The 27,952-nt window shown below is 40.8% G+C and overlaps 1 protein-coding gene across 2 annotated transcripts in view; it reads right to left on the bottom strand.

The window, feature by feature from the left end:
* The window catches only part of NIPBL (NIPBL cohesin loading factor), a 296,004-nt gene that overhangs the window by 67,691 nt on the left and 200,361 nt on the right, over positions 1–27,952 (bottom strand). For both annotated transcript variants that reach the window (XM_074952486.1, XM_074952487.1), the window contains exons 12-20: positions 24,611–24,814; positions 24,320–24,391; positions 24,138–24,227; positions 22,632–22,735; positions 20,786–20,872; positions 9,544–9,775; positions 6,687–6,838; positions 6,128–6,208; positions 3,715–3,815 (exon numbers count right to left, since the gene is read on the bottom strand). In XM_074952486.1, the coding sequence (XP_074808587.1) occupies positions 3,715–3,815; positions 6,128–6,208; positions 6,687–6,838; positions 9,544–9,775; positions 20,786–20,872; positions 22,632–22,735; positions 24,138–24,227; positions 24,320–24,391; positions 24,611–24,814 (1,123 nt within the window). The remainder of the gene's footprint in view (positions 1–3,714; positions 3,816–6,127; positions 6,209–6,686; positions 6,839–9,543; positions 9,776–20,785; positions 20,873–22,631; positions 22,736–24,137; positions 24,228–24,319; positions 24,392–24,610; positions 24,815–27,952) is intronic.

Below are 27,952 nucleotides of genomic sequence, written 5' to 3'. Positions count from 1 at the left end.
AGCAGCTACTAGAGGATTAACTTTTCTTGGAGCAGCTTCCCTTGGTGGAGTACCATTTCTGGGCCAGGGAAACTAGCACTAACTGGTGGGAAAGGATAGTACTCCAAACCTAGGATGACCAGCAGAATTTCTGGATGACCAAGGCTACTTTCTTAGAGATCTGTTCAGTGCTCACTCCAGAGCTCCACCAGCAGCACACCCCTATGACACGTCTCTTCAGCATGGAAAAACATTTGACCATTGCCATTGGACGTTAGCAGTAAGGAGTGGCAATCGGTCAGTGCCTAACCAGTTCGGTGCTGAGAGATCAACCATCCGGACTGTTGTCATGGAAGCATGCTCTGCTATAAATCTTGGCAATGCACAATTTATTGATAGATTTGCAGGGCTGGGGTTCCAAATTTGTACTGGGGCTATTGATGGGACCTCACATACTTATTCTTTGCCCCCCACTCCAGGGTTCAGAGTTCATCAATAGAAAGGGCTATTTCTCTATGATGCTGCATGGCCTGTCTGGTCACTGTGGAAGGTTCACCAATATCAATGTAGGGTGGCCTGGAAAAGTCAGGAATGCTAGGATTTTTAGAAACTTTTGAAACCCATCTTATCCCATGCTTCCCTGGCTTATGAAGCCTTACAGAAGTGTGATTCCCAGTGCAGGTAGACAGACTTGTGCCAGCTCTGTTTGAGCTAGAACACTAAAAATAGCAAATACCATTATGAATGTTGCGGCCTCAGTGGTGGCTCAGGCTAGCTTCCCAAGTCCAAGCCCACCCAGTCCCCCAGGTCTGAGTTCGAGTGACTAGACTGAGCTGTTACCCATATCATAATATCCACACTGCTATTTTTAATGAGTTAACTTGAACAGAGCCCTTGCAACTCTCTCTATCCATGCTGGGAATCACACCTCCCAGCTGCAGTGGAGACATATGCTTACTGGACATTTGGATAATAGAAAGGACCTCTAATTATATCCTGAGTAGCTGCAGAATGACAGTGGAGTGTGCATTTGAAAGGCTGAGTGGGAGATGGAGGTGCTCTATAACAAGGCTGGAGGCTGCTGAGCAATATCTGCCTTGTGTTATTATAACTGCTTTCTTTTGCACATCTGTGAGAGAAAGGAAAAGAGCCTCACTTATGAGTACAATAAAGAGGCACAGAAACTTTTGGAATGTTATAAGCAGTCAGAGTGGCTGCCTCTCCAAACCGCAGCAAATAATCAGGACGACAGGGTGAGGGATGCCTTGTGCTACTACTTTGAGACTAGGAGTTTAAATGGTGACATGAAATATTATCATTAGATCCGGATTTCTTTAGTTTTTGTATAAGGATTTCATTAAATGCAAGATAATTATGCCTTTTAAAGCTTTGTGCAATGATTTCATGAGGAGGCCTTTATGATGTTTCTGGCTCTTATGGGATAAACTCACCTGCAGTGCACCCCTTAGCTCCAGAACACAACACTCCAGGGTTTCTTCCACTCTAGTATTCCCTGTAGGCTGTCTGCCTTTGTACGCCACTCAGCCCTCTGGCTGATAAGTGGCTAGTTCAGACTCCTTCTGAGGTAACAAAAGTCCACATGCAATCCAAAGTCACCAATGAATCAACCTATCTTCTGAGCTCTGTGCTCAACCACTTCCTGAATTCCATTGCCTTTCCTTGGCTCTGTTATCAAGCACTGCCCCACTTTAGCATCTTTCTAAAGGCTCTAGCCTTCAGCAGTCTTTGGCACTTGGATCTTTCACAGGAGCCTGCCTGTTTGAACTCCCTCAGCCTATTTATAAGCCTAGGTCTCTCTTAAGATATCTCCTGATCCTTCTTTAGTTCTGCCCTCTCTGGCTGACAAGTAACTACCTAATTACCACACAGATGAAGTGAATTTGACTAACGGGGCCTTTAACTCTTCCTAGTCCAAGATGGAGTTCTACAATCACACTAGCATAAGGTTAAATTTTATTAAACCATGTTGAAAATTTGTCAATAACAACCATCATATAATGCAGATAGAAGAAACTTTCCCTATTAATAGCAATTCTACAGAAATATTTTCTGCATCAAACACCTAAACACTAAGTCACTTAACTTGTGTACTTACTCGCATAAAATGCTACACTAATTTTTTAAATAGCAGAAAACATCACAGTACTGAACAAATAACTAATTCCTTGCAACTTTTGTACTACTTGAGTTATGGCACTATTACAGAGCAGGCTTGACTACCACTATATTAATTAAGAGTAAGGCTACGATTCTTTCAGGGAGATTGCGGAAGTCATGGATTCCATGACTTTCTGCGACCTCTGTGAGTTCCGCTGTGGCTGGTGCGGCTGACTTCGGGGCCACACGAGCAGCGGCCACAGTGGCTGGTCCCACAGACTGCCCAAGCAGCGATCCAGGGGGCTGCCCAGGGGCCAGCTGCACCAGCTACTGCTCATGCAGCCCCAGGGGGTGCCCTGGGGACCACCCAAGAAGTGGTCCTGGGACAGCTGTAGGCCATCCACAGAGCGGTCCCAGGGCCCAGCCAACACGGAACACTGGAGCAGGGCCCCCCAGAAGTAGAGACTTAGTCAGGGGTATTTTTGGTAAAAATCATCGACAGATCATGGGCCGTGAATTTTTATTTATTGCCCATGACCTGTCCATGACTTCTACCAAAAATACCCAGGACTAAATCTTAGCCTTAATTAAGAGACAATAGTAACCCATGATCTGGATTGTCCCTTGCAAGATTTGCCCTTGAGGGAACCTTCAATGCATACATCTCCTCCATCAAGCATGGAAGGGGGACTCAACCACTTCTTTGACATCATTCCATGGACCTGAACAGCCCACTTTTTGGGAAAGGGGAAGAAATTGGGTGGACCAGGAAGAGGAGTGACTGGGCTAGATGCTTATCACTAACTCTCTAGCCCTGTGAAGATTTTCTAAATAGGACACAGAGCCTGGGTGGGGCTGTATTAGCCTTTATGCTGAACCTCACCCTCACTGCGGTCTGGGGATGTCTCCATGCAGATTGGAACATTGCTGCTAAAGAGACCCAAGAGAGCGGTGCTGCCTTGGGCTAAAGCTGGCACAGAAACAGGGAGCCCTGGCCTCCCAAACAACCACCATTTTTGAGGGATGGGCTCCATATTCTTTTCCATGGAAAGGTAATCATTTTGAGGGATGGGCTCCCAAGAATAAAATGTGGTGGGAACTCTGTGAGGTTATCTTCACAAATTTTCTTCCAGAACTCCTTCCTTGCAGGTTTTACCAGTGGGGAGGATTACATGGCTCCATATATCCAGCTTCTGAAAAATTTCCTACTTGAAACTTCTATTTGCATACCTTCACTTAGTCTCACTCATATTTCTAGCTAGGTACATAATTACAAATTTGTCTGTCTATTTGTTATTGTCCCTTTGAAAGTCACATAAACAGTCAAAAACCAAGCACAGACGTGTAACACAAGTAGAGGAAATGCAGATAATTACTATGGACCCAGACTGCTTGTCCTATAACTATTCCACTTTTGTTCCCACTGTAAAGCTCTTTAAGGAACAGATAAATCATATTTATAGAATTATTTGCTTGATCTCATTAAGAAATTAATGCATCTTATGGACTTGTAGGTTTTTATAACAATCATTAATAAACCATGTAAAATCTAAACCCCTACATTTATGTACTGAAAATTATGTTCTGTAGAAGTTAGCCATCTGTGTCAGACATTACCTGAAGTTTCTCAAACTTCTTTTGCTGGTTGGTAGTCTTGCAAGTGAAGTGAAAATTTCCTCCAGAATCAACTGTCTATGTTTTTCATACCTCGAGAACACCTGTTATCAGTTACAGGATACAAATATATATGTATAAAAATAATGATTAAGTTTTACAGAAAACCAAAATAGCTTATTACTATTTTTTTCAAAACCAACAGCTTTCCATATTTGTATTCGTTAAAATATTCACAACTTGTTTTTTATATTTTTAAGTGATAGATAGGTATCCGAGTAACATACTGTTTTTTCAATACATGGGGGCGGGCAGTTCAGTTTAGCTATTCTTCTGTTTAGACAGGCTTTGATTTTAAAAACATTGAACATATTGCCTCTCTAAAGGTTGAAGATATAGAATGAAACAAACTTGCTTCTTAAACTGCAAGCTTTCTGAGAGGGTTTTTCTGTTTTCATAATATAATGGTCCTTAAAATTTTATTTTTCTGTGAATCACTTTGCAACATGGATTCCCTTCCACCCACATTTTCCAAAGAAAACCATTGCACATATACTTTTTATCAGGATAATTGCTATTCCTAGCTCTGTATTTTATACCAATGCACAGCTCCAGAAACTACGGTGATGAAAAAAAATAAATCAAATAAACCTGGAAAATACATTAAGGAAAATCATATTGCTAAGGTTCCTTTGAGAACAGGACAGGTGATAGTGAGGGTTTTTTAAATATTTTTATTAAAAACTAAAAAGTGTACCACTTAAGAAAAAGGCAGAGATAGAGCTTTGATTTTGATTCTGTGATCATATTATATGAGCATGCTTGACTGTTGAGAAGGCCAAAAGAGCTCCTATATGATAGAAATCACAGCTCTTAGGAAGTCAAACTGTGGTTTGAAACTAGCACAAAAATTAATTTTGCAGTATAGTCTAATTATTCTAATCTATACGATTTAGAATTAATCCGTGACCAAACATGTTTATGACCATGGCTGTCAAAGAAATGGTGAAAAATATAGATATTGAATGTGTATTTTTATCTCATTACATGAATTTACCATGGGTACAAGATTTTACAAGAAGGATCAGATCCTTAACCAGAAATGTGGAAAAAAAAAATCCTAGTTTTCCAAGATTGCTGTTCTATCTATGTAAAATTTAAGGTAACTCAAAAGCAAAGTGGTAGCCATCTTACACTTTCTTTTCTTTTGCTGTTTGTTAGAGTATTAACTTTATTTTCAGTATGTATTTTATAAGCCTATTTTATTAAAATACATTTATTTTTAATGGAAAATATTATTGATATTGTTCAGTCTAAATACAGACTTTACAACCCTCAGAAGTAAGCTGCATGCACGGTTGGCAAAGATAACTAAGGACTTGTTCACATCAGGACATACCGCGGAATAGTAATCCAGTGGATTAAGATAAATCGCAAAAGGTGATGTAGTGCAGAATAGCAGAGTCCACATGGAGAGTTATTGTGAAAAACTATTGTGCTTTAAGGTCACACCCTATCTTATTTCACAATAGCTTCCCCATGTAGACAAGCCCTATCATCATTATGCTGGAGAAAAGGAAATAACAGACACTAAGGTCTGAAACGAAATGAGTTCTCCAAGTTCATACAAACATTCAAGTGATTTAATTTAAACCTAAAAAGTGAAAAAAACAAAACAGCTATGCAAATAAAATTGGTTGCATGATTTTTTCTGCTGGGTTGACCTTGCTTGAACTTTGTGTGTTTGGAATGAGGTAAGAGTCATAATCCAGCCAGAGCTACAGTTTTAAGTCCAGTTCTATTCTGAAATATCACTACAAAAATGGTACCTTTTTACTCAACAGATCTACATCTGTATATTCAGTTACTTCTGATTACATTAAAATATCAATATACAATAGTGAGATGAGGATGTCAGACGTTTTTATGTTGTAAATTCAAGGACAAAATAAAAAAGAGAAAGAAACAAAAGAGTTTGGTGTAAACAGTGTAGGAAGTGCTACTTATTTGGGATAATTCTCTTAAGAATGCTAAGTATAAAATTATTTGAATACAATACTTGGGGAGGGGAAAATTGTTTACAATCTTTTTAGTTATAATATTGTATATCTGAAGTTTTCTTTTAATTATTTGGTTTTAGTGGGAATGTCCCATTTGATTTCTTCCCATAAACTAATCTGCAAACCAAAGAGGATCAAGTAAATTAAATTATGTTCCTCCATTGTGATGTCAAAAATACACAATGTGCAGAATAAAATGAGTTCAAAATTCAAATTCTTAACTAGAATGGAAAAAATGTGCACTAGTGGGGAGATGAAATGGATGAACTAATGTCTCTTTCCATGTGTATGTTTTATTTTTCAACAGCAATATCACTAAATCCTTAAGCTTGTTCATAGATTAAAAAAGTACTCACTGCAGTCACTAGTTTGATGGCGCATAACTGGAGCTCACTGACATTTTCTACAAAAAAAGGTGTTATTCCCATTGAGGATACCTACCAAAAGGAGGAAAAAACAGTAAATACATATTCTTTCCACTAAAGTGATATGTAAGCTCTTTGACATAACAGAGTATAATTAAATACATTCACTGCTTCATAGGTACATCTTGTTTGCTATTCGTAAAATGTTACATTTTTAATCTTAATTTTATAATAAATCCACTAAAGACTTTCAGATTAAATATTAAATGTATCTTTCTCTGTTTAGCTAGACTACTTTTTTAATAATGTTATTAAAATATTAAACATTTTTTAAAAATTACACATTTTAAGATCACTAGCAAGACAGTTAAAATAATAAAGTTACAATACTATGACTATAGAAGTCATTCTGATAATTTACCTTAGCCACTGAACTAGATTGTATTTGGTTTACATTTAATGTTATTGCCAAGGCAGTCAAACTTCAGAATCACTTTTGAAAAAAAAAAAAAAACCATTCTCAAATGGAAATTCTTTTGATGAAACTTGCCTGAAGAATAGTTGTGTCAGTAAGGAGCTGTATCTCTAGCAATTCTGCCAAACTGCTAACAATGTCACATACTTTATTATACAGCATCACTATGACCCTCTGCTTGTGTGTGGAACATTTGGCACGCTTTGCTTTTGAACTTAAAACACCTCCTAGAGAATAAAGTAAAATAAAATAATAAAATGATGCATCTACAAGCCTGTCAGTTACAAAGAACAAAATTATTTTCTTAAAAAAAAAAAAGAAAAAAAAAGGTACTTTATAATTTTTGTTAGCACAAAATGCTGATAGAAAAGTAATCTCTTTTTAACAGCACTCATTTGGAAAAACAAGAATTGTTATTGCAGACCATTTTTTAATAATTTTTGTGGATTGCTGGGCCAAGATTTTCAATATGGTACTAATAGTTAGTCTCCTACATCCATATATTATTAGAGCTGGTTGGCAATTTTCGACCAGAATGAATTTCTTATAGAAAATTCCGTTTTTCACAAAATTGAAATTTACCACACAGACATTTCTTATTTGCGGGCTGGAAAAATTGAAATGATGGCTCCTTGGCTGCCTGCCTTGAAGGGTTTTGTCAATTTCATTTTCTGAAGTGAAATTAGTAAGAGCCTTCTGGGAGGACTGCCAAGACTGAATGCTCTATCTTTCTGCCTCCCCAACTATTAGCCTCCCCGCTGCCCCACAGCTCCAGCTGGCAGATTGCTGGGGCTCTCAATCCTCCCGCCCACCTAGCTCTGGGGAGGCAAAGAGCCAAGGCGCTCAGCCTTACCACTTCTCCCGCAGCACAGGAGCTGGTGAGGCGCAGCACACCAGCTATCTTAAGCAAAGTAAGCTGTCATGGGATAAGAGGGAAGGTCCTCTCATGGATCAATAACTGGTTAGAAGGTAGGAAACAAAGGGTAGGAATAAATGGTTAGTTTTCAGAATGGAGAGAGGTAAATAGTCTGTAGGATCTGTACTGGGACCACTGTTATTCAACATATTCAGAAATTATCTGGAAAAAGGGGTAAACAGTGAGGCTGCAAAATTTGAAGATGATACAAAACTACTGAAGATAGTTAAGTCTAAAGCAGACTGCAGAGAGTTACGAAGGGATATCACAAAACTAGGTGACAGGGCAACAAAATGGCAGATTAAATTAAATGTTGGAAAATGCAAAGTAATGCACATTGGAAAAAATAATGCCAACTTCATATAAAATGAAGGGATCTAAATTAGCTGCTACCAATCAAGAACAAGATCTTGGAGTCATTGTGGATAGTTCTCTGAAAACATCCACTCAATGTGCAGCGGCAGTCAAAAAAGTGAACAGAATGTTGGGAATCATTAAGAAAGGGATCGATAATAAGACAGAAAATATCATATTGCCTCTATTTAAATCTATGGTACACCTACATCTTGAATATTGCGTGCAGATGTAGTAGCCTCATCTCAAAAAAGATATTCCAGAATTGGAAAAGGTTCAGAAAAGGGCAACAAAAATGATTAGGGGTATGGAACTGCTTCCATGTGAGAAGAGATTAACAAAACTGAGATTTTTCAGTTTAGGAAAGAGATGACTAAGCGGGAATATGACAGAGGTCTATAAAATCAGGACAGGTATGGAGAAAGTAAATAAGGAAGTGTTATTTACTCCTTCTCAAAACACAAGAACTAGGGGTCACCAAATGAAATTAATAGGCAGCAGGTTTAAAACAGACAAAAGGAAGTATTTCTTCATACAACGCACAGTCAACCTGTGGAACTCTTTGCCAGAGGATGTTGTGAAGGCCAAGACTATAACAGGGTTAAAAAAAAGAACTAGATAAGTTCATGGAGAATAGGTTCATCAATGGCTATTAGCCAGGATGGGCAGGGATGGTGTCCCTAGCTTCTGTTTGCCAGAAGCTGGGAATGGGCGACAGGGGATGGATCTCTTGATGATTACCTGTTCTGTTCATTCCCTCTGAAGCATCTGGCATTGGCCACTGTCAGAAGACAGGCTACTGGGCTTGATGGACCTTTGGTCTGATCCGGGATGGCTGTTCTTATGTTATCTACCTCTTTGGCTCCCAAAACTATGAAGGAAGGTGTGGAGGCTGAGCAGCCAGGCTCCGCTTCATAGGAACTTTAAGTGAGGGGTAGGGGATGAGGCAGATGGATAGGCTCAGTGCTCCAGCTCTCTGCCTCTCCAGAAGCACAGTTGGAAAGCTCTCTTGAAACAGCATTTTTCTTGAAATACCTTCCCATGAAAAATTTTGCATTTCTGACTTTTTGTCCCCGTTCAGGACAATTTTTTTTCCCCATAAATGCAAAAAATTTTGCAGGAAGGGATTTCCATTTTCTGGCCACCTCTTGTATCATGTACTTCAACAAACAGTCTGATTTCAAAAGTACTGACCATTAAGTGGCTCCTGATAATTGAAATAAATGGAAGCTGCTGGGTATTCAGGAATCATGAACACCAGACTACTTATTTAGGCACATAATATATGAATGTAAAAGTCTCATTTTAGGTACCAGCTTCTAGTTAGTTAGGTCTTGCCACTGAAGTATGTATGGACCTTTCATGTCACACACTGTTTGGTTCAGAGGAGGATGGGTTTCATTTCCCCTGTCATTTTGGGTTACAATTTACCATTGTAAATTGCTTTTTTCTCAAAATCATATGAAGCATTCAGTCATCCTTTATTCAGAGGACACTGGAAACGGGTGTCTCAAGATTAACTCTTGAAGGTAGTGAACTGCATCACAGTGTCAAGGGATGTCAAGTTGTTTGCACATCATGCTTAACAGAACTGGTCACATTTAAAATTGTATGCAGCACATTCGCTTACATGCAATCTCATTTATTTATTAACATACTAACCACCATGAGGATCCACTCTGTAGACAGGATCATACTGAGGATAAAGGGTATTCTGCAAATGAAATTTAGTGTACTGAATAACTCTTTCTATTACATCCTCAATATACACAGCTTTAGGCATATTTGGTGATGTCATTATGTTGATCGCGGTAAGACAGGCATCTGCAGACTTTGTGACTCTCTCCATAATCAGATCTCTCCACAATCTTTCCTCATCTTCAGTGTCATTATTCTACAAGGAAAAAAAGAAAGTTATATACGTTTTCTAAAAAATATGCATTAAGACAAAATTAATTCTGAGTTTTCAAAAATACATATTATATTTCTGTATATTACAGGTTAACCCTGCTGAATAATATATACTACAAAAGAAGATTATTTTATAAATATATATACTAAAATATTATATGACATTTATAATCAGAGTGCTGTGCCTATATTATAAATGTAAAATGTATTTTGTTAGCTGGAAAGTAGAATTTTTTTTTATAATATCTCCTTAAACCAGAATGAGATATTAAGGACATGTAATCACCTAAGGGCACACAGAAAGGTTATATTTTTCATGGGTAATTAACATTAACAGAAATTTCTACATTCATCAATAAAGGCTGAATTACTTCAAGCAAAAATTCTATTAATTGATCTAATAATTCTTTATTATTTTAGATGTAGAGTACGATGTTGAGTTTTGTGAGGATGAATACATTAAAGACTGTGATGCACTTTGAGACTGACTGATGAAAACTGCTGTATCAAATCTAGGTGTTATTTTTATAACCCCTGTTATTAGGCTCAGCAGAATCTGATTAAAAAAAATTGATAATATCAGTGTTTATTTTTACGCATATTTTTCAATGTTTATTGATTTAAATGTTCAGAATTATGCAAAATTATAGATTTTAAACATTTTTTTACTTTTATCTATATAAATTTTCATAGTTGCAGGAAATCATGTGGGTTGTCAGACAACTATTATTTAATGACAGTAGAGACAGATTCAGAAAGTTAAAGCTTAATAATCATTAAAACACAAACTGTCAACATGACCTGTCAAAATATACTAAGTAAATATCCTTAAGTCAAATTCTCATAAATTCAGCATTGTTCTTATTGTCTGTAAATTTAAATTACAACCAAAGGAAATACTTTTTCATTAGTTTGTGTCTTTGCAGTGAAATCTGTTTACCAACATTTAATAATAAAAAGCTAATCCTTCCAAGCCTACCTATGATTGCTACTTTGACCAGTTTCAATTTCTACCACTATATGTAACTCTAGTGCAGGAAGACTTTTATAAACCATGTGAAAATCATGAGGATTTTCCTGATCCTGTTTCTTCTTCCATGCTCCCTAAAGTCTCAAGATTCCCCTTATTAGTCATCATCATTGTGTTGAGGATTTGACTCATCAATAACTATGCCTTAAAAACAGACAAAGGAATTGCTAAAGAATCATGAGAGAAACCTCCTCCGTCCCAGAGGTTGAAAGTACAGTCTATGCAGCTCTTCTATCAACCACCAACTCAGACAAGCCTTCAGTATACTAGAGTAGGTCCTCTCAGCCACAAACACACAGACAAAACCTTGGCAGTGAGTCTCTGAGCTTAGGTCAACTTACTCTGGCTCACAGAGCTCCCGCTAGAGGGTTAAAAGTAGCAGCACAGATGTTCCCAGTCAAGCTGGAGCATGGGCTCTGAGACCCATCTCCTGGGTTTCAGAGCCCAGGCTCTAGACCAAGCTGGAACATCTACACTGCTATTTTTAGCCCTATAGCACAAGCCTCACGAGCTCATGTCAGTTGACCCAGGTTCTCAGACTCTCTGCCACGATTTCTGGAGGGGGGAGGGGGGGTTTGGCAGCATAGATGCACCTGTAGGGATCTTTAGAAAAAAATTCCCACCAGCTTAGTTGGATTGATTGGTCTTATGATTAATAAAATGCACTGGGATTCCAGAGACATGTTTTCCTTTGATGGCACTGCCACAGACTACCTAAGACTGATCCTGGGAAAGTATGAACTTAGTTCAGTACAGCAATTCAGCATGTACGTAAGACTATCCCTTTAGCAAAGCACTTAATCACATGTTGAATTTTAAGCACATGCTTAAATCTCATTGATGTCAGAGGGGTTAATTCAGAAGCCTAAAGTAGATGCTCCTAAAATGGACTCCTAAATTGGAACCTTGATCAATCTGTACCTCAATTCCCATCTGTAAAATGATGAAAAAAAAGTTACCTACCTTCCGTAATTGCTGTTCTTCGAGATGTGTTGCTCATGTCCATTCCATTCTAGGTGTGCGCGTGCCCAGTCATCGGAGATTTTTGCCTTAGCAGTATCATAGGGTTAGCAGGGGCGCCCCAGTGAGTACCGCACTCTTGCCGGCAACTCCAACAGATGGATAAGAGGGCGGGTAATGGAATGGACCTGAACAAAACATCTAGAAGAACAACAGTTATGAAAGGTAGGTAACCGGTTTTTCTTCTTCGAGTGCTTGCTCATGTTGATTTCATTCTAGGTGACTCACAAGCAGTTCCAATGGAGGTGGGCTTGGAGATGATGGTCTTGTAGCTTGCTGCACTGCCCTGCTGAAGCCAGAATCGTCTCAGGCCTGCTGGGTCAGTGCATAATGGGACATAAACATGTGGACAGACGACCAGGTAGCAACTCTACAGATCTCTTGGATCGGCACCGGAGACACTTGCAGCCTAGTTGAGTGCACTTTGACTATCGCCGGTGGATGCACACTCGCCAGCTCATAGCAGTATCGGATGCAGGCTGTGATCCAGGACAAAATCCTCTGAGCAGACACTGGGCAACCTTTCATCCTGCCTGCAACGAACAGCTGCACTGACATATGGAAAGGCCGTGTCCTGTTAATATAAAAGGCCAGTGCCCTTCGGACGTTCAGGGGGTATAACCTGTGCTCCTCTTCAGAATTATGGGGCTTCAGAAAGAAGACTGGTAAGAAAATATCCTGGCCGGTATGAAACCGGTATGAGACTATGTTGGGCAGGAATGCCAGGTGCAGCCGCAACTGGACCTTATGCTTGTAGAACACCATATAGGGTGGCTCTGACCTAAGTGCCCTGCTCTCAGACACTCAGCTGGTAGACGTAATCACCACCAGTAACGCAACCTTCCAGGAGGGAGGGAGAAGACAGTAGGAAGCCAGAGGTTCAAAAGGAGGCCCCATGAGCCTCAAGAGCATGAGATTCAAATACCAGCGAGGAACAGGATCCTGGACGTAATGGTAAAGACGCTCCAGACCTTTCAAAAACCGGACTGTCATGTTGTGAGCGAAGACGGACCTGCCTTGGAACAGAGGGTGGAAAGCTGAAATAGGAGCCAGGTGGACCCTGATAGACGACAAGACAAGCCCTGAAGCTTGAGGTGCAGAAGATAATCCAGGATCATCTGCAGTGAGGCCGGCTTGGCCCGGACAAGCCGATCCGAAGCCCAGCACGTGAATCTTTTCCACTTCGCCTGGTAAGTTGTTCTGGTGGAGGGCTTTCTGCTACCCAGCATGACCTGTTGCACACGGGTTGAGCATTCCCGGTCTTCCGCATTCAAACTTGCAGCAGCCACACTGTCAAGCGCAACACCTCTAGGTTCGGGTGCAGGAGACTGCCAGGGTTCTGGGACAGCAGGTCCTGCCAGAGAGGGAGTCGCAGCGGCACAGCTTCCGAAAGGTCCAGTGTGCTGAACCAGTACTTGCAAGGCCACTTTGGGGCTATCAGGGTAACCTTCACCCTGTCCTGTTTGATCTTCATGAGGACTCTGTGGATCCATAGCACTGGCGGGAAGGCGTACATCAGGGCTCCCAACCACAGAAGCAGGAAAACATCTGACAGGGACTTTCGGAAGATCATACTGGCTGCCTCCAGATGAAGCAACCACTCATGGCAAGACGAGAAGTTCCTGCTGAGGCGATTTGCTAGCACATTCTTGGTCCTTGGCAGGTGCGCGCTTACCAGATGAAAGGCATGCTGCACACAGAAGTCCCAAAGGCTGAGAGCTTCTTGGCAAAGAGCTGATGACCTGGCTCCGCCCTGCCTGTTGATGTAATACACCTTGGGGTATTGGTCTGGCAGACCAGGAAAACTGCTGACATTGATGTGAAGGGCCAGAGTGTCCTGCAACCAGCGGACTTGAGTGCTGAGCTCACTCAGGTGGGCTCCCCAGCCCAGGTCCAAAGCATCTGAGATGAGGGTCAGTGACAGAGATGGGGCTGCGAAGGGAACACCTTCCAACACCGACTCAGGGTTTAACCACCACTCCAGGGACAACAGGATGTGATCTGGCACCCTGACTATCCGGTCTAGATAGTGTGTGTTGCGGGTGTAAACCAATGCCAGCCATGCTTGCAGAGGCCTGAGGCAAAGCTGGGAATGACTGACCATGTACATACAGGCGGTCATGTGGCCCAGCAACTGCAGGTAGGTGTGAGCCATAGTGAGAGGGTGGTTCTTCACATAGGAGATCAGGTCCGACATGGCCTGAAAACATGCCTCCAAAAGGAAGGCTCTGACTTGCATGGAGTCGAGAACCATCCCTCTGAACTCTTTGCTTTGGACTGGCCTTAAAGTGGATTTTTTCCTCGTTTATTAACAGGCCCAGGTCACAGAAGGTGGAACGCACCCAATCGAGGCTTCTCTATACTTGTTCCTGAGACCTGCCCTTGATGAGCCAATCATCGAGATATGGGAAGACCTGGACCCCTTGATGTCTGAGTTAAACAGCCACTGGCGCCATACATTTCATGGAGACCCTTGGAGCTGACAAACGGCCAAAGGGGAGCGCTGTAAATTGGAAATAGTGCTCATCCACTACAAAACGGAGGAAACGTCTGTGACCTGGGAACATGGAGATATGGAAATAGGCGTCCTTCAAGTCGAGGGCAGCATATCAGTCTCCTGGATCCAGGGAGGGGATGATGGAGGCCAGGGAGACAATGCAAAACTTTCAACTTTTTGAGAGACTTGTTCAGGCGTTGCAGGTCCAAAATGTGTTTGAGGCCCCCCCTTTGCTTTCAGGATTAGGAAATAACAGGAGTAGAAATCTTTCCCTACCATGTCCCGAGGGACTTCTTCCACCCGCCCCATACACAGGAGGTTTTCGATCTCTTAAACGAGGAGTTGTTCATGAGAAGGGTCTCTGCAGATCAACAGGTGGGAGGGAGGGGGCGGCTGAAAACTGCAGGGTGTAACCTTGAGACACTATGTCCAGCACCCAATGGTCGGAGGTGACTTGGAACCTGGCCGAATAGAAGGGACAAAGATGGTTGAGGAAAGAGCAGGGTGAATCCTGGGAGGTGACTGGGGAATCACTCTCAATCACACCCTCAAAACGAGCGCTTCTAGCCCCCAGGGTGTTTTGCCAGGCCCGGCTGTGCAGGTGAGTGGGAGGACGAAGGGCAACAGTGGCTGAAATTAACATCTCTGTCCCTTCTCCTTGCAGACCCCGGATCAGACTGCCAAGGCCTAGGCAGCAAGGGTGGCCGGAACTGCTTTCTCGCAGGCTGCAGTGTATGCACACCCAGCAAGTGAAGGGTGGTCCTGGTGTCCTTTAGCCCATGCAGCCTCACATCCATCTGGTCTGAAAAAAGACCGTTCCCATCGAATGGGAGGTCCTGGATGGAGGTCTGCATTTCTTGGGAGCATCCAGTGGTCTGAAGCCAGCAGCCAGGATTACCACTACTGACGTGACCACCCTGGCTGACGAGTCCACTGTGTCCCATGCCATCTGAAGGAGAACCTGACAGCCACAGTGCCCTTCTCCACCAGGATGCCAAATTCTTGGGCCAAACCCTGTGGGAGGGACTCCTTGAACTTATGGAGGGAGTCCCGTAAGTTAAAATTGTATCGGCCCAAAAGGGCCTGATGGTTTGCCACCCGGAACTGCAAACTGGCCTTTGAATAAATTTTTTTTTCCAAACAGGTCCAACCATTTGGCCTCTTTATTTTGGTTGTCAAGCTGGTATTTGTCTCTTTCATTGGCCGCAGAAACCACCAGCGAGCCTGGGGGAGGGTGGGGGTTGTAGAGATATTCAAACCCCTCGGCCAGAACAAAGTACTTCTTTGTTGCAGGGGGGAACGGAGACGCGATGGGGAGCACTCTCATGAGGCAGGTGACCGGGACCTGTGCCGATAGGATGACCGGCAGGAGGGCAAATGGCACTGGTTGTACTGGGACCAGCGTCTTCCTCTAGGTGATCTGCGTCAAGACGGCTGAGGCTGCGAACACCGTGCCGGTGACTGAGGGCAAGCCTTGGAGGGTCTAGGCTGCAACTCCAGTGATATGTGGTGCAGAGGTGGAGGGCGCTGCTTTGTCTTGAGAGAGATCGGCGGTGCTCCACTGCCCCCTGAGGGGCATTAGTGACTGGCTTGCCCTTGTGGGATATGCCAGTTCCTCAGGCACGTGCTGCTTCAGTAGTGTGGGTGGAGGCTTGTGCTCTCTCAGCACTGGGGGAGCTTGTGAAGGTGTTGGTGCCATCAGGGGTTTAGGTCCCATACTGCTCCTTGGAGTCAGTGGAGTCCTCTTTTCACAGGAGTAAGGGCCCTGACTGGGGAGGTATGAGCATATGGCTCCGGAGTGGTCGAGCAGTCTGAAGTGGGTCCCTTGCCCAAAGACCTATTGCTCTTTTTGCCCGGTGCTGGGAAGCCATGGTTTTTGGTCTTCTTTTTGGGCACTGGCGACGGGGAATGCTGCTGGGTGGAGCCTGGTGTGCACTGCGCACCAAGGCTGAGGTACTTGGTGAGTCCTGGCGGGGCTGCACGGAGGCCAGATGCAGGGCAACTCCATGACGAGAGCCTGTAACTGAATATCCCACTCCTTTTGTGTTTAGGGCTGAAAGTTTTTACAAATTCGGCACTTATCTCTAACGTGTGATTCCCTCAAGCACTTGAGGCAGCTGCTATGGGGGTCACTTACAGGCACAGGCCTGCTGCAGTCTGCACAGGGTTTAAACATGGGCGACCGGGGCATGCCCTGCCTGGACGAAGTCCCATTGGGATCCTAACTGCTAACTTCTAACTACACTTAGCAACCTCTTAACACTAACTACTATAAACAAACTATTTACAAGGCTCTAAGTCAGTAGATGAAAACCCGCTAGCCCTTGCAATGCAAAGAAAAGTGCTCCGACTAACCACCACAGGTGGTGAGAAGGAACTGAGAGGGCATCGCAGCGCCTGATATACCAGCACATGAGCGTGGCACTCAAGGGGCCACCCCTGCCGACCCTACGGATACCACTAATGCAAAAATCTCTAACAACTGCACATGTGGGCACGCACACACCTAGAATGGAACTGACATGAGCAAGCACTCAAAGAAGAATAGTATTTCTCTTCTCCCAGTTTTTGAACCTACCCAAAGCCCTAGGGATTTTCTCTTCTGACTTGTCTATTTAGATTCAGTTAAGGGCAGGAGCACACCATCTTCTGTGTATGTACAGCATCTAGCACGGGGTGGGAAAACTTTTTGGCCCGAGGGCCACATCTGGGTGGGGAAATTGCATGCAGGGCTGGGGCAAGGGGTTGTGGCATGGGAGGGAGTGCAGGAAGGGGCTCAGGGCAAGGGGTTGGCCAGAGGAGGGCTGCGGGAAGTATGAGGGGCTCAGGGCATGGATTTGGGGTGCAGGAGGGGTTCGGGCTTCGGCGTGCAGCGGTGCCAGGGCAGGCTCGATCTCTGCCTACCTTGCCTGGTGCCACTCTCAGAAGTGGCCAGCACCACGTCCCTGTGGCCCCGTCGGTGGGAGGGGAAGAAGAGGGCTCCGTGCGCTGCCCTTGCCTGTGGGTACCTCCCCCGAAGCTCCCATTGGCCGAGATTTCCTGTTCCCAGCCAATGGGAGCCGCGGGGGGTGGTGCCTGGAGGCGAGGGCAGTGCACAGAGCCCTCTTCCCCCACCTCCCGAGGGGCTGCAGGGACGTGGTGCCGGCCACTTCTGGGAGTGGCGCGGGGCTCGTGGCGCCAAGGGGGTGGCAATCCTGCGGGCCGGATCCAAAGCCCTGAGGGGCTGGATCCGGCCCGCGGGCTGTAGTTTGCCCACCCCTGATCTAGCATAATAAAGGAATAGTCTCGATGGGGCTCACTAAGCATTAGTGAAATACAACTAACATTATTAATAGTAAAACTAGTGGGAATTTTTTTCCTAAATTTCTTCAGCATAGATTTGGTCTTAGCGAGAGACTGACTGGGGGGGGGGGGGGGGGGGGGGGGGGGGCGGAAAAAAAAAAAAAACGCTGGGCCACATATAGGGCAGTGCAGCATTGCTAAGTTGTTTCCAAAGTCTTATATTTTGAGATAAACCTTTCACATTTTAGTATTGAGTATATTTCATAATGGAGTTGCAGATTCAGTATTTTGGGTATACCTGGTGGGTATATTTGAAAATTTAAGAGAGACCTGCAAATATTTATTAGAAAAATTGGGCTTTCCTTCTTTATAATCCCTTTCTTCTTTATAATATATAAAGAAAGACCTGAAAGGTGATTTTTTAAATTTATTTAAAATTTCTTCTCTGCTTCCTTTTTAATTCAACTTAAGTATCAAGAAAGTCAAGTCTACTCTTCTCTGGTTTTTTTAATGAACCCCTCAGAGATATCAGGAATCTCACCTGTGAATACCAAACACCTTAACAGAAAGAGTGAAGAGGCTGACTCTTTGACAAAGTCTTCCTTTGTCCAAAGCGTTGATTAGTAATTCAAGTTAATTTGCTTTAATAAAAATATAAAAATTCAAATTTTTCAACTAAAAATCCCTTGCCCTCTCAATTGCTCATCTTTCAGTTTCTGGGCTCTCACGATGTCACCATTTCACTAGCTCTTCAGTCATCATGAAGGTAAGATTGGGCCTGAATTTATTGGAACAAGCCATGCAGAAAACAAACTTAAAAAAAATAACAACAACAATTCAGCCCTTTCTTCATACATAGTAAGAAAAAGTAGAAAAGGGAACAAGCAGCCTATTTTCTCCTCCACTTGCAGGTCACTTTTAAAGACATTTTGGAACTGTGTAGTGAAACATGAACAAACCACCACCTATCTAAAAGAAAAATAAAATATTCTGACACATTTAATATGTTCATTTTTTACTTAAGTAAAAATGCCTCCAATCCAAAGGCATATATATTAACTTTGGTCTATTACCATTTTTCTCAGGCTTGGTCTATACTTTGCCAGGATAGCCATATTGAATAGGAACGTGTGTGGGGATACACACTCTTAACCAACATACACCAGAAAAGTCCCAGTGTAGACAGTTATAAGAATTTTTTGCCTGTACCGCTTATTTCATTCAGAGAATTGATATAAGCTACGCCAGCAGAATAACTCTTTTGTTGATATAAGCTGCATCTACATTAGACGAGTTTGCTGGTATAGCTATAGAGGAGTGACTGCTTCAGATAAGTCCAACTCTCCGGTCCCATAACAAATTATGAAAAGAGGTAATCACAGAAAAGTCAATTTATTTTAAAAAGATGCCTGCACGTTGGCACTCTTCTATTAATTTTCCAAAAGAACAGAGGCTATCTTCTTGGTACATTGTTATATTTATATGTGTGTGTGTGTTATATGATAGAAACAGTTAATAACTAAAGGATTAATATTTTAGTTTATATATACAAAAACTATGACATTTTGCCAGCTTGCCACAAAAATTAAATCTATTGAAAAAAGGAAAAAAAATAAATAATTACAAGACATTTATGAACTTAACCGCCTCGAGGACATAAGAGCGGCCATACTGGGTCAGACCAAAGGTCCACTGAGCCCAGTATCCTGTCTTCTGACAGTGGCCAATGCCAGCTGCCCCAGAGGGAATGAACAGAACAGGTAATCATCAAGAGATCCATCCCCCGTCACCCATTCCCAGCTTCTGGCAAACAGAGGCTAGGGACACCATCCCTGTCCATCCTGACTAATACCCACTGATGGACCTATCCTCCATGAACTTATCTAGTTCTTTTTTTAACCCTGTTATAGTCTTGGCCTTCACAACATCCTCTGGCAAAGAGTTCCACAGGTTGACTGTGCGTTGTGTGAAAAAATACTTTCTTTTGTTTGTTTTAAATCTGCTGCCTATTAATTTCATTTGGTGGCCCCTAGTTCTTGTGTTTTGAGAAGGAGTAAATAACACTTCCTTATTTACTTTCTCCACACCAGTCATTTTATAGATCTCTCTCATATCCCCTCTTAGTCGTGTCTTTTCCAAGCTGAAAACTCCCACTCTTATTAATCTCTCCTCATATGGCAGCTGTTCCATATCCTTAATCATTCTTGTTGCCCCTTTCTGAACCTTTTCCAATTCCAATATATCTTTTTTGAGATGGGGTGACCACATCTGCACATAATAGTCAAGATGTAGACATACGATGGATTTATATAGAGGCAATATGATATTTTCCATCTTATTAGCTATCCCTTTCTTAATGATTCCCAACATTCTGTTCACTTTTTTGACTGCTGCTGCACATTGAGTGAATGTTTTCAGAGAACTATCCCATCACTCCAAGATCTCTTTTTTGAGTGCTAACAGCTAATTTAGGCTCTATCATTTTATATGTATAGTTGGAATTATGTTTTCCAATGTGCATTAGAACATCTAGAGATAGATATTCTAAAAGATCCTACAAAGAACTTTAAAAATGCCCTGAAGTCATGAATAATGTTTGGGGCATTGGTTATAACCCTCACTCAATCCTTCATGTAATTATGCAGGTGCTTAACTTTAAGCATGTGAGTAGATCCATCAAGGTCAAATTAAAATGCTTCCTCTCAATTCTAAATGGTGAGAATCTGCTTTACAGAAAAGCTCAGTTTTCTTCTATGATACATATGAAGTTTAATGGGCAGGTAACAAAGAAAGTTATGCTGGCTGCAAGTTTGCCAATTGCCAATAAAAATCACAGAATGACACTAATGTGTTAAATTATATTTTTAAAAACAGAACACTACCAATCTGCTCTATTTTTAAATAGTTAGTATTTTACATAAGGAGAACACTGTAGAAACAATATAATTAGGCAAATATTAACTACTACCTGTTGCGTTGCTTAAGGGATTATGGTAATTTGTAAACACTAAAATTTCACACCATATTAATTATTATGTGAACTAAATTAGAAATCCTTTACAGTTAAAACCAAAATTATTTTGGAAATATTGCCATTGAGATTAAAATGAAAGTGCATATTTTAATCATTATAGTGATGCCAACAACTATGCTCTGAAACTCACATGGTTTAGTAATGTAGAAAGCTTTGAGCCATCTTGAATATTCTTCTCCAAGATGTTCAGGACTTTCACTGTTTTATCTGTTGAAAGCTAAAATAAAAATACTTGTATCAAAATAGCAGAAAGAGTGTAAACAAATTATTTCTAAGCGGTTAAAAACAAATGTGTGCATGGAAGACAGGGCATACTGTGTAATTCTGGTGTAAAAATTAGGTTGTAAATGCTTGGGGTAGGATCTTAATTTGTGTTTTTACAATTTCTAGCACAGTGAGGCCATGATCGTGACTGAGGATTCTGATCATATAATAAAACTAAATATGAAGCAATAGTAATAATGGTGATGCCTGTATAGAAATTAAAAATAAACAACAACATTGCATTAGTCTTCTGTTTCTTTGTTTTTTACAACACACAGGGAGATTAGTAGTAGTTTCTAGTGGTTTGTCACTTGAATTACACAATACAAAATCTTGAATAAACCACAGTATGAAGTCAGTTTTCATGTTGCAATCAATTTTATAATATGAAATCACTAAGTTTTTCTCATCAAAATGTAATTTGAGAGATTTAGGTTAAATTCTTTATGATTAATTAGAACACTTTCCACAAAAACTGTTCACCCAGATTACACTTCGAACTGGCAAAAATGTATGGGAATATGTTTAATTATGTATATCTGCCACTGCTATCTTCTTGGTGCCAGGAATCAGAATTTGCCAAGACAAAGCACTAATCATGAACCCTGGTTGGATAGAGAAAGTTTTGTTTTTAATTTATTCTACAGTTTATGGACAACTACAAAACAATTTCAACACTGTGTTGGTACTGGTGCATATATATTTTATTCTCACAGGGGGACTGTGCTGAAAATAAAGTAATTCTACATGACCTACTCATGTTCTACAAAATTAAGACCAAGAAATGAGTGGAGCTTGCTGGCCCTTTAAGAATGGGGGCCACTAGCCCAGGTCTTACTGGAACTCAGTCCTGTAAGGCCACTGGTTTCTGGGAGATGTAGACCTCAAGTGACTGAGGGATGACGACTCATCAGGTGATACAATACCACTTTGTAAAAGAATTGTTTGTGCTCAGTATGATATAGGAACTGGCAACAACTCCAGCCAGTAGAAGCTGAGGCCTAAAGAGACTTGTAGGGAGCAAGGGCTAAGGCTTGGAAATATCTAGGGAGGAGATGCACCCAGCCCAGAAGGAGGAGTGAGGGCACCCATGGATAAGGCCAGAAGGGAGGCCTAGAGCTGGGGCTACTGAAAACCATAGGAAGAGGTTCGTATACTAAGGAATCCAGAAGTCTTCGTAAGAAGTGGCCCTGGAAAGACAGAGTCAGGATAGTAGTGAGGTTGAGAACAGAGAGCTCATAGTGTAGAATCGCAGGGTTGGAGACCCATACTAGGAAGAGGGTATTAATCTTAGAGGGGTGATACCAATAACCTGCTTCAACAGGATAAACCCCCAAAATGAAGCCCAGGAAGGCATAAAAAGAAAGCCATAGCCTGTTGAGGGCACAGATATTGTTTAGCCTAGGAAAGGGAACCCTGAATTAACAGGGATGTAAGGCTACTGGGCCTGGGGGAAAGGAAATCCAGTGAGAGAAGACTGCTGGGAAGAAGACTGCTGTTGTACTCTGGGAAAAGGGTGGACTTTGTGAGATCACCCTCTAACTACATCATCTCAATGCAACAAAGCACTGAGGACCACTAGCTGAAAGGAGGGAAAATGAGACAAGCACATAACAGGAAGAAGTAAGAACACAGTTACAGAGCGGAAATGTATTTTATACATTTAACACTGAAGTGTTATGTACATTTTCATTTTTAAGATCATGACATACCTTGTCCATAATGCCCATTGCCTTAATTTTTGCAGATTCACTACCCAACTCATTAAGCTGATGTTTTCCCAATAGCAACTCCTGTGGAATCTCATCATCATCCCCTTAAAAAAAGAAAGAAAAAAAAAAAAAAGGCAGTTTACATCTACTCCAATTAACTTCACTAGTTTTAAAAACAGGCTGCTTATTCTGATGTACAAATATGGATTTAGGAGCCTAAATTCAGGCACCCATTTCTGAAAATCCTTGGCCAAAGTATTTTAATATGTCCAGCAAAACAGGCAGTTCACTTAACCCATTAGAGAATCCCTTTGTCTCAAAAAAATCAAAAAGAAATATGGGTGTCATTCTACAATTAAACCTTTTTGCACTATCAATGGATTAAAAATGTATATAACATTGCTGAATGTTTTATGAAATATCTTAAAATTTATAATTAGAACTGGGTGGGAAACAATTTTCCCAAAACATGTGAATTTGAGATTTCAAAACCATTTTTCCATTCTAAATTGAGACAAAAAATAAAAATCTCATTTTTTTTTTTTACCACCCGATAACAACCCCCGCCCCCTGCCAAAAAAAAGTCAGATTAGGTCAATCAGAACATTGTGTTTCAATGTTAATACTTATATTTTTAACTATTTTTGGTGTAAATTAATTAAAATTTCAAAATGAAATGTCATTTCAAACCAAAAAATTGTTTTCAAAATATTGAAATGTGATATTTCAGTGTTTGAAACTTTTCAAATGTTTTTTCTAACTGGGAGATTTTTCAAAATCAATCCTTTCCCACTAACAGTTTTGGTTTCAACAAATCAAAATTTTCTGACAAAGTAGGTGTCATTGGAAAATTCCCAACCAGCTTTTTAGTTAAATTTCACTCAGTATTTTGAAGAGCTACTGATTGCATACAAAATTGTACAAGTGATTATTTGTTTATTTTTTCAGAGGTAAGACCTAGAATAAATCTATTAAGTTATCAATATGTCAATACCCAATTGTTTGCAACAATACAGCTTCTAGTGCTTTAGCGGGGGTAGGGAGAAATTTTTGAAAGCACCTCAGGGATTTAGGAGCACAAATTCCATTAACTTTTAATGGGAGTTACGCTACTAAATACCTTAGGAGCATTCTCTTTCAAAACATCTTCAATCCCCAGTGCTGATGACCCATTAAGGGAGGTGTAATGCAGAAGATAATCACATTTGGGATAGATATTCTCCCCACCCCAGTAGCTTAAGGTTTGCATCTGTTGTGGTTTGTCTCTCTTCTAAGTCCTGCAAGGAATCAAGGTTGGAGGAAGAAGAGCAATTAGAAGGTGGTGGAGGAGCTTATCCGTGGTGGCAGCCAAAAACAAGAAAGGAGACATTTCCCAGAGTGTATACCAGAGGCAGACAAGTTACAAAGAAGAGGCTATGAAATAAAATGCTTAGATGCAAATTTTGTAAAGGCTTCGTGTGGTTTTGTATAACAGAAATAGCAGTGGAGAAATTTCTGACATATTACCAAATGTAGTAAAATCCATGTCTTCCAAATTTTCCAAAATATTTTCTACTGAAGCAGTAAACCTCTTAAAAGTTGAAGAATCCATCATTTCTGGTGAAAAAGAAAAGTATATATAGTTGAGTTATATACAACAGAAAACATAACCTGAAGAAAACAACAAATTCAACCTTCCGAAAAATTACCTTCAGGTGTTAGTTTAGGTTCATAAGCCTTCCTTTTCTTTTGTTTTTCTTTTTTCTTCATTTTTCTAGCCACTAGGAAACAAATTAAGAGCTTAAAATGAAGATATCTGAAACAAATGTTTTTGTTCAGTTTCGTAAAATATTCTGTTGAAGTTGGATACATGAATATTAAAAGCCATAATAACATTCTTTAGACTACCCTATCCACATTTAATATGCTTATATTAAGAATGCAAGGAAGGGTTATATTAATTATATTGAGTAAGATGTACTTTAATACTGATGAATTACCATCACTGAGGGGAGGAGGAGGAGAATAATCATCCATGTCAGAGTCTTCTGGAGTACGATTGCGATAACGGCTACTACCAGAAGTCCTTCTTCCTTCGTGATAATGACTGCTTCTCCTATGATCACCAGAACTTCTCTTATCATGCTCCTCACACTCCCAAGCTTTATCATCATCTCTGTCCTTTTTATGTTTTTTCCGAGAAGCTAGAAATGAAGCAAGTTTTCATTAGATAAACCGAAATCAGAATGATTTACAAGTTTAAGCAAATTTGTGTACCATTGTTACATTACGCAAGTGTGCATTATAAACCTATAACATTAAAAACCCAGCCATGACATTATCCTAATGATAATTTCTGAAGAACATATAAAGTCCATGCCTGAAACAGGAAGAGAAGCCTGTTAAATTTTTAAAACACTTACTCAGAATGCCTGCCCTTTTAAATAGAATAAGGGAGGGAAAGTTGTAGGGTAAAATTTTTCATAAGTGCGTAAGTGACTTGTACTCCCACGTTTCATTTTCATTAGGCATCTAGAACCCCAACTCTTATGGACTTTCAATGAGACTTGAGGTTCTAAATACCTACATCACTTTTGAAAATGGGATTTAGGAGTTTAAGTCAATTAAGCCCATATTTTTAAAGGTATTTAGGTATTGCAATGCCTAACTGATTTAGAGGCCTAAATATTATTTTCAAAAGGGATTTAGACACTTAGGAAATCCGTGTTGTTCCTGGACAAAGGGCTAAACAGTGAGGAGGCAAAATTTGCATATTATACAAAATTACTCAAGACAGTTAAGTCCAAAGCAGACTGTGAAGAGTTACAAAGGGATCTCAGAATACTGGGTGACTGGGCAACAAAATGGCAGATGAAATTCTATGTTGATAAATGTAAAGTAATACATATTGAAAAACATAATCCCAATTATACATACAAAAGGGTAGGGACTAAATTAGCTGTTACCACTCAAGGAGGAGATCTTGGAGTCATCACGGACAGTTCTCTGAAAACATCTGCTCAAGGTGCAGCAGCAGTCAAAAAAGCTAACAATGTTAGGACCCATTAGGAAAGGAATAGATAATAGGACAGAAAATATCATAATACCACTATATAAAATCTATGTTATGCCCATACCTTGAATACTGCGTGCAGTTATGGTTGCCTTGTCTCAAAAAAAGATATATTAGAATTGGAAAAGGTACAGAGAAGGGCAACAAAATGATTATGGGCATGGAACAGAGGAGAGATTAAAAACATTGGGACTGTTCAGTTTAGAAAAGAGATGACTAAGGCAGGATATTTTACAGGTGTGTAAAAACATGACCAGTGTGGAGAAAGTGCATAAGGAAGTGTTATTTACCCCTTCACATAACACATGAACCAGGTAGTCACCTGATTAAATTAATAGGCAGCAGATTTAAAACAAACATAAGGAAGCACTACTTCACACCATGCACTGTGTACATGTGGAACTCATTGCCAGGGGATGTTGTGAAGGACAAAAGTATAACTGGGTTAAACAAAAATTAGGTAAATTCATGGAAGACAGGTCTATCAGTGGCTATTAGCTAAGACGGTCAGGGATGCCACCCCATACTCTGGGTGTTCGCAAACCTCTCACTGCCAGAAGCCGGGACTGGACGACAGAGGATGGATCACTCAATGACTGCCTGTTGTGTTCATTCCCTCTGAAGGATTTGGCATTGGCCACTGGCGGAAGACAGGATACTGGGCAAGACGGACCACTGGTCTGGCCATTCTTCTATTCTTATGTTCTTAAATCCCATCACTGTCGAGTGCAGCAATGCCTAAATACCTTTAAAAAACTGGGCCTTAGGATTTTTTAAATTTTAATTGTGATACATTACACAAAATTCAGTGTTCTGAAGGTGAGTAGCTAAAAGGTGGAAGCTAGAGACAAAACCCCAGAGCCAGAGAATGAGACTGTGGCTGAAACCACAGACAGTAACTGTAGCCAGCAGAACTGACAATAGGACAAATCTCACAGGCTAATCAAACTCTGGTAGAAATCCAAACAGCTGAACAGTGGTTAATTCCAAGCGAGATTCGTGTACTTATGGAACTGATAAAAATGGTTGAGAATGTGTATGTCAGCGGTGGAGAGCTAGCAAAGCAACTGCCCATGAAACTACTTGGAGACAAGGAAAGCAATCTGGGATGCTTGGAAGTTGGGAGAAATACTGGAAGGGAAATAAGTGCTTGGGGGACTGTCCCAGCTCTGTCACCTCTTAAAGGAATGACACTGTATAAACCTGAACTGCTGATTTAAACAAAAACAAAAAACCACCACCTTTTCAAAAGGCGCCAAACCTTTTGTGGAGTCAGAGGAACTCTACTTATTCAAGAAGTTTACAAAAATCTGTTTTATTCTTCCTTAGTATCAGATCTTAGTTCATTTTGAGGCTGACTTATCTAAATGTAAGTAAGTACCAGCTGCTTCACAGGGGCCAATGCCTAATTTTCAGTTAAGTTTTCTAAAAAGTGTTTTTCTTTAGAATGAAAGCAAACATTAAGGGAGGATTTTAAGAGATGGGTATTACGCATCTTATATGCTGTTCTGAAATTTGTGCTGCAGGGGATTTGTATCTGAACAAGCATACTTATTTCTTCTCCACTGAGCAGCAGAGGACCTGTCCCAAGATGCTCGATGCTGAAAGGACCTTCGAATTTTTGGTAAGTGGCCTGTATTTTTACCTGGCCAGAGGGACCAGTAGTTCTAGTGATTGTGCAAACTAGGAAACTTTTAGTGCAGGGTAGCACGGTCCACACGAACAGTGAGTGCGCAGCATACTAGTGAGCTGTAGATTTACTCTCTACCTTACCACATACTAATTGTTCATCTAGACAAGCCCATTGTATAACACAGGTTTACTCTGGGAAGTGACTCTAAAAATGGCATTACTCTACTGACAATTTCCAGATGAAATTTTCTTCATTTGGCAAATAAACGTGTATTTAACCTGGCTTCCTGCAAATCAATTTGGAATCTGAAAACCAGGAAAGTTCCTCCTTGGAATGTGCATCATCACTAGTAATAAAAGTTCTGCAGGCCATCTAGTCCAGCATCCTGTCTCTTACAGGGATAATATCAGTAGAGCTGGTTGGAAATCAGAATTTTTGATTTATGGGAAGTATTGACATTTCAAAATTTGTTTTCATCGCAAAATGGAACAAAATTATATTCTGAAAATGATGATTCTGAAATTGTTTCTTTTTTATTTTTATTTTCACATTTCATAACAAATCAATAATAATAATAATGTAATATGCCCTATGACTGATGTCATATGAAAATAATATATTTTCAAATTTTATTGT

The sequence above is a fragment of the Natator depressus genome, chromosome 5, assembly GCF_965152275.1.
Source record: "Natator depressus isolate rNatDep1 chromosome 5, rNatDep2.hap1, whole genome shotgun sequence".
Classification (NCBI taxonomy): Eukaryota; Metazoa; Chordata; order Testudines; family Cheloniidae; genus Natator; species Natator depressus.
This window is presented reverse-complemented; position numbering and strand designations above follow the sequence as displayed.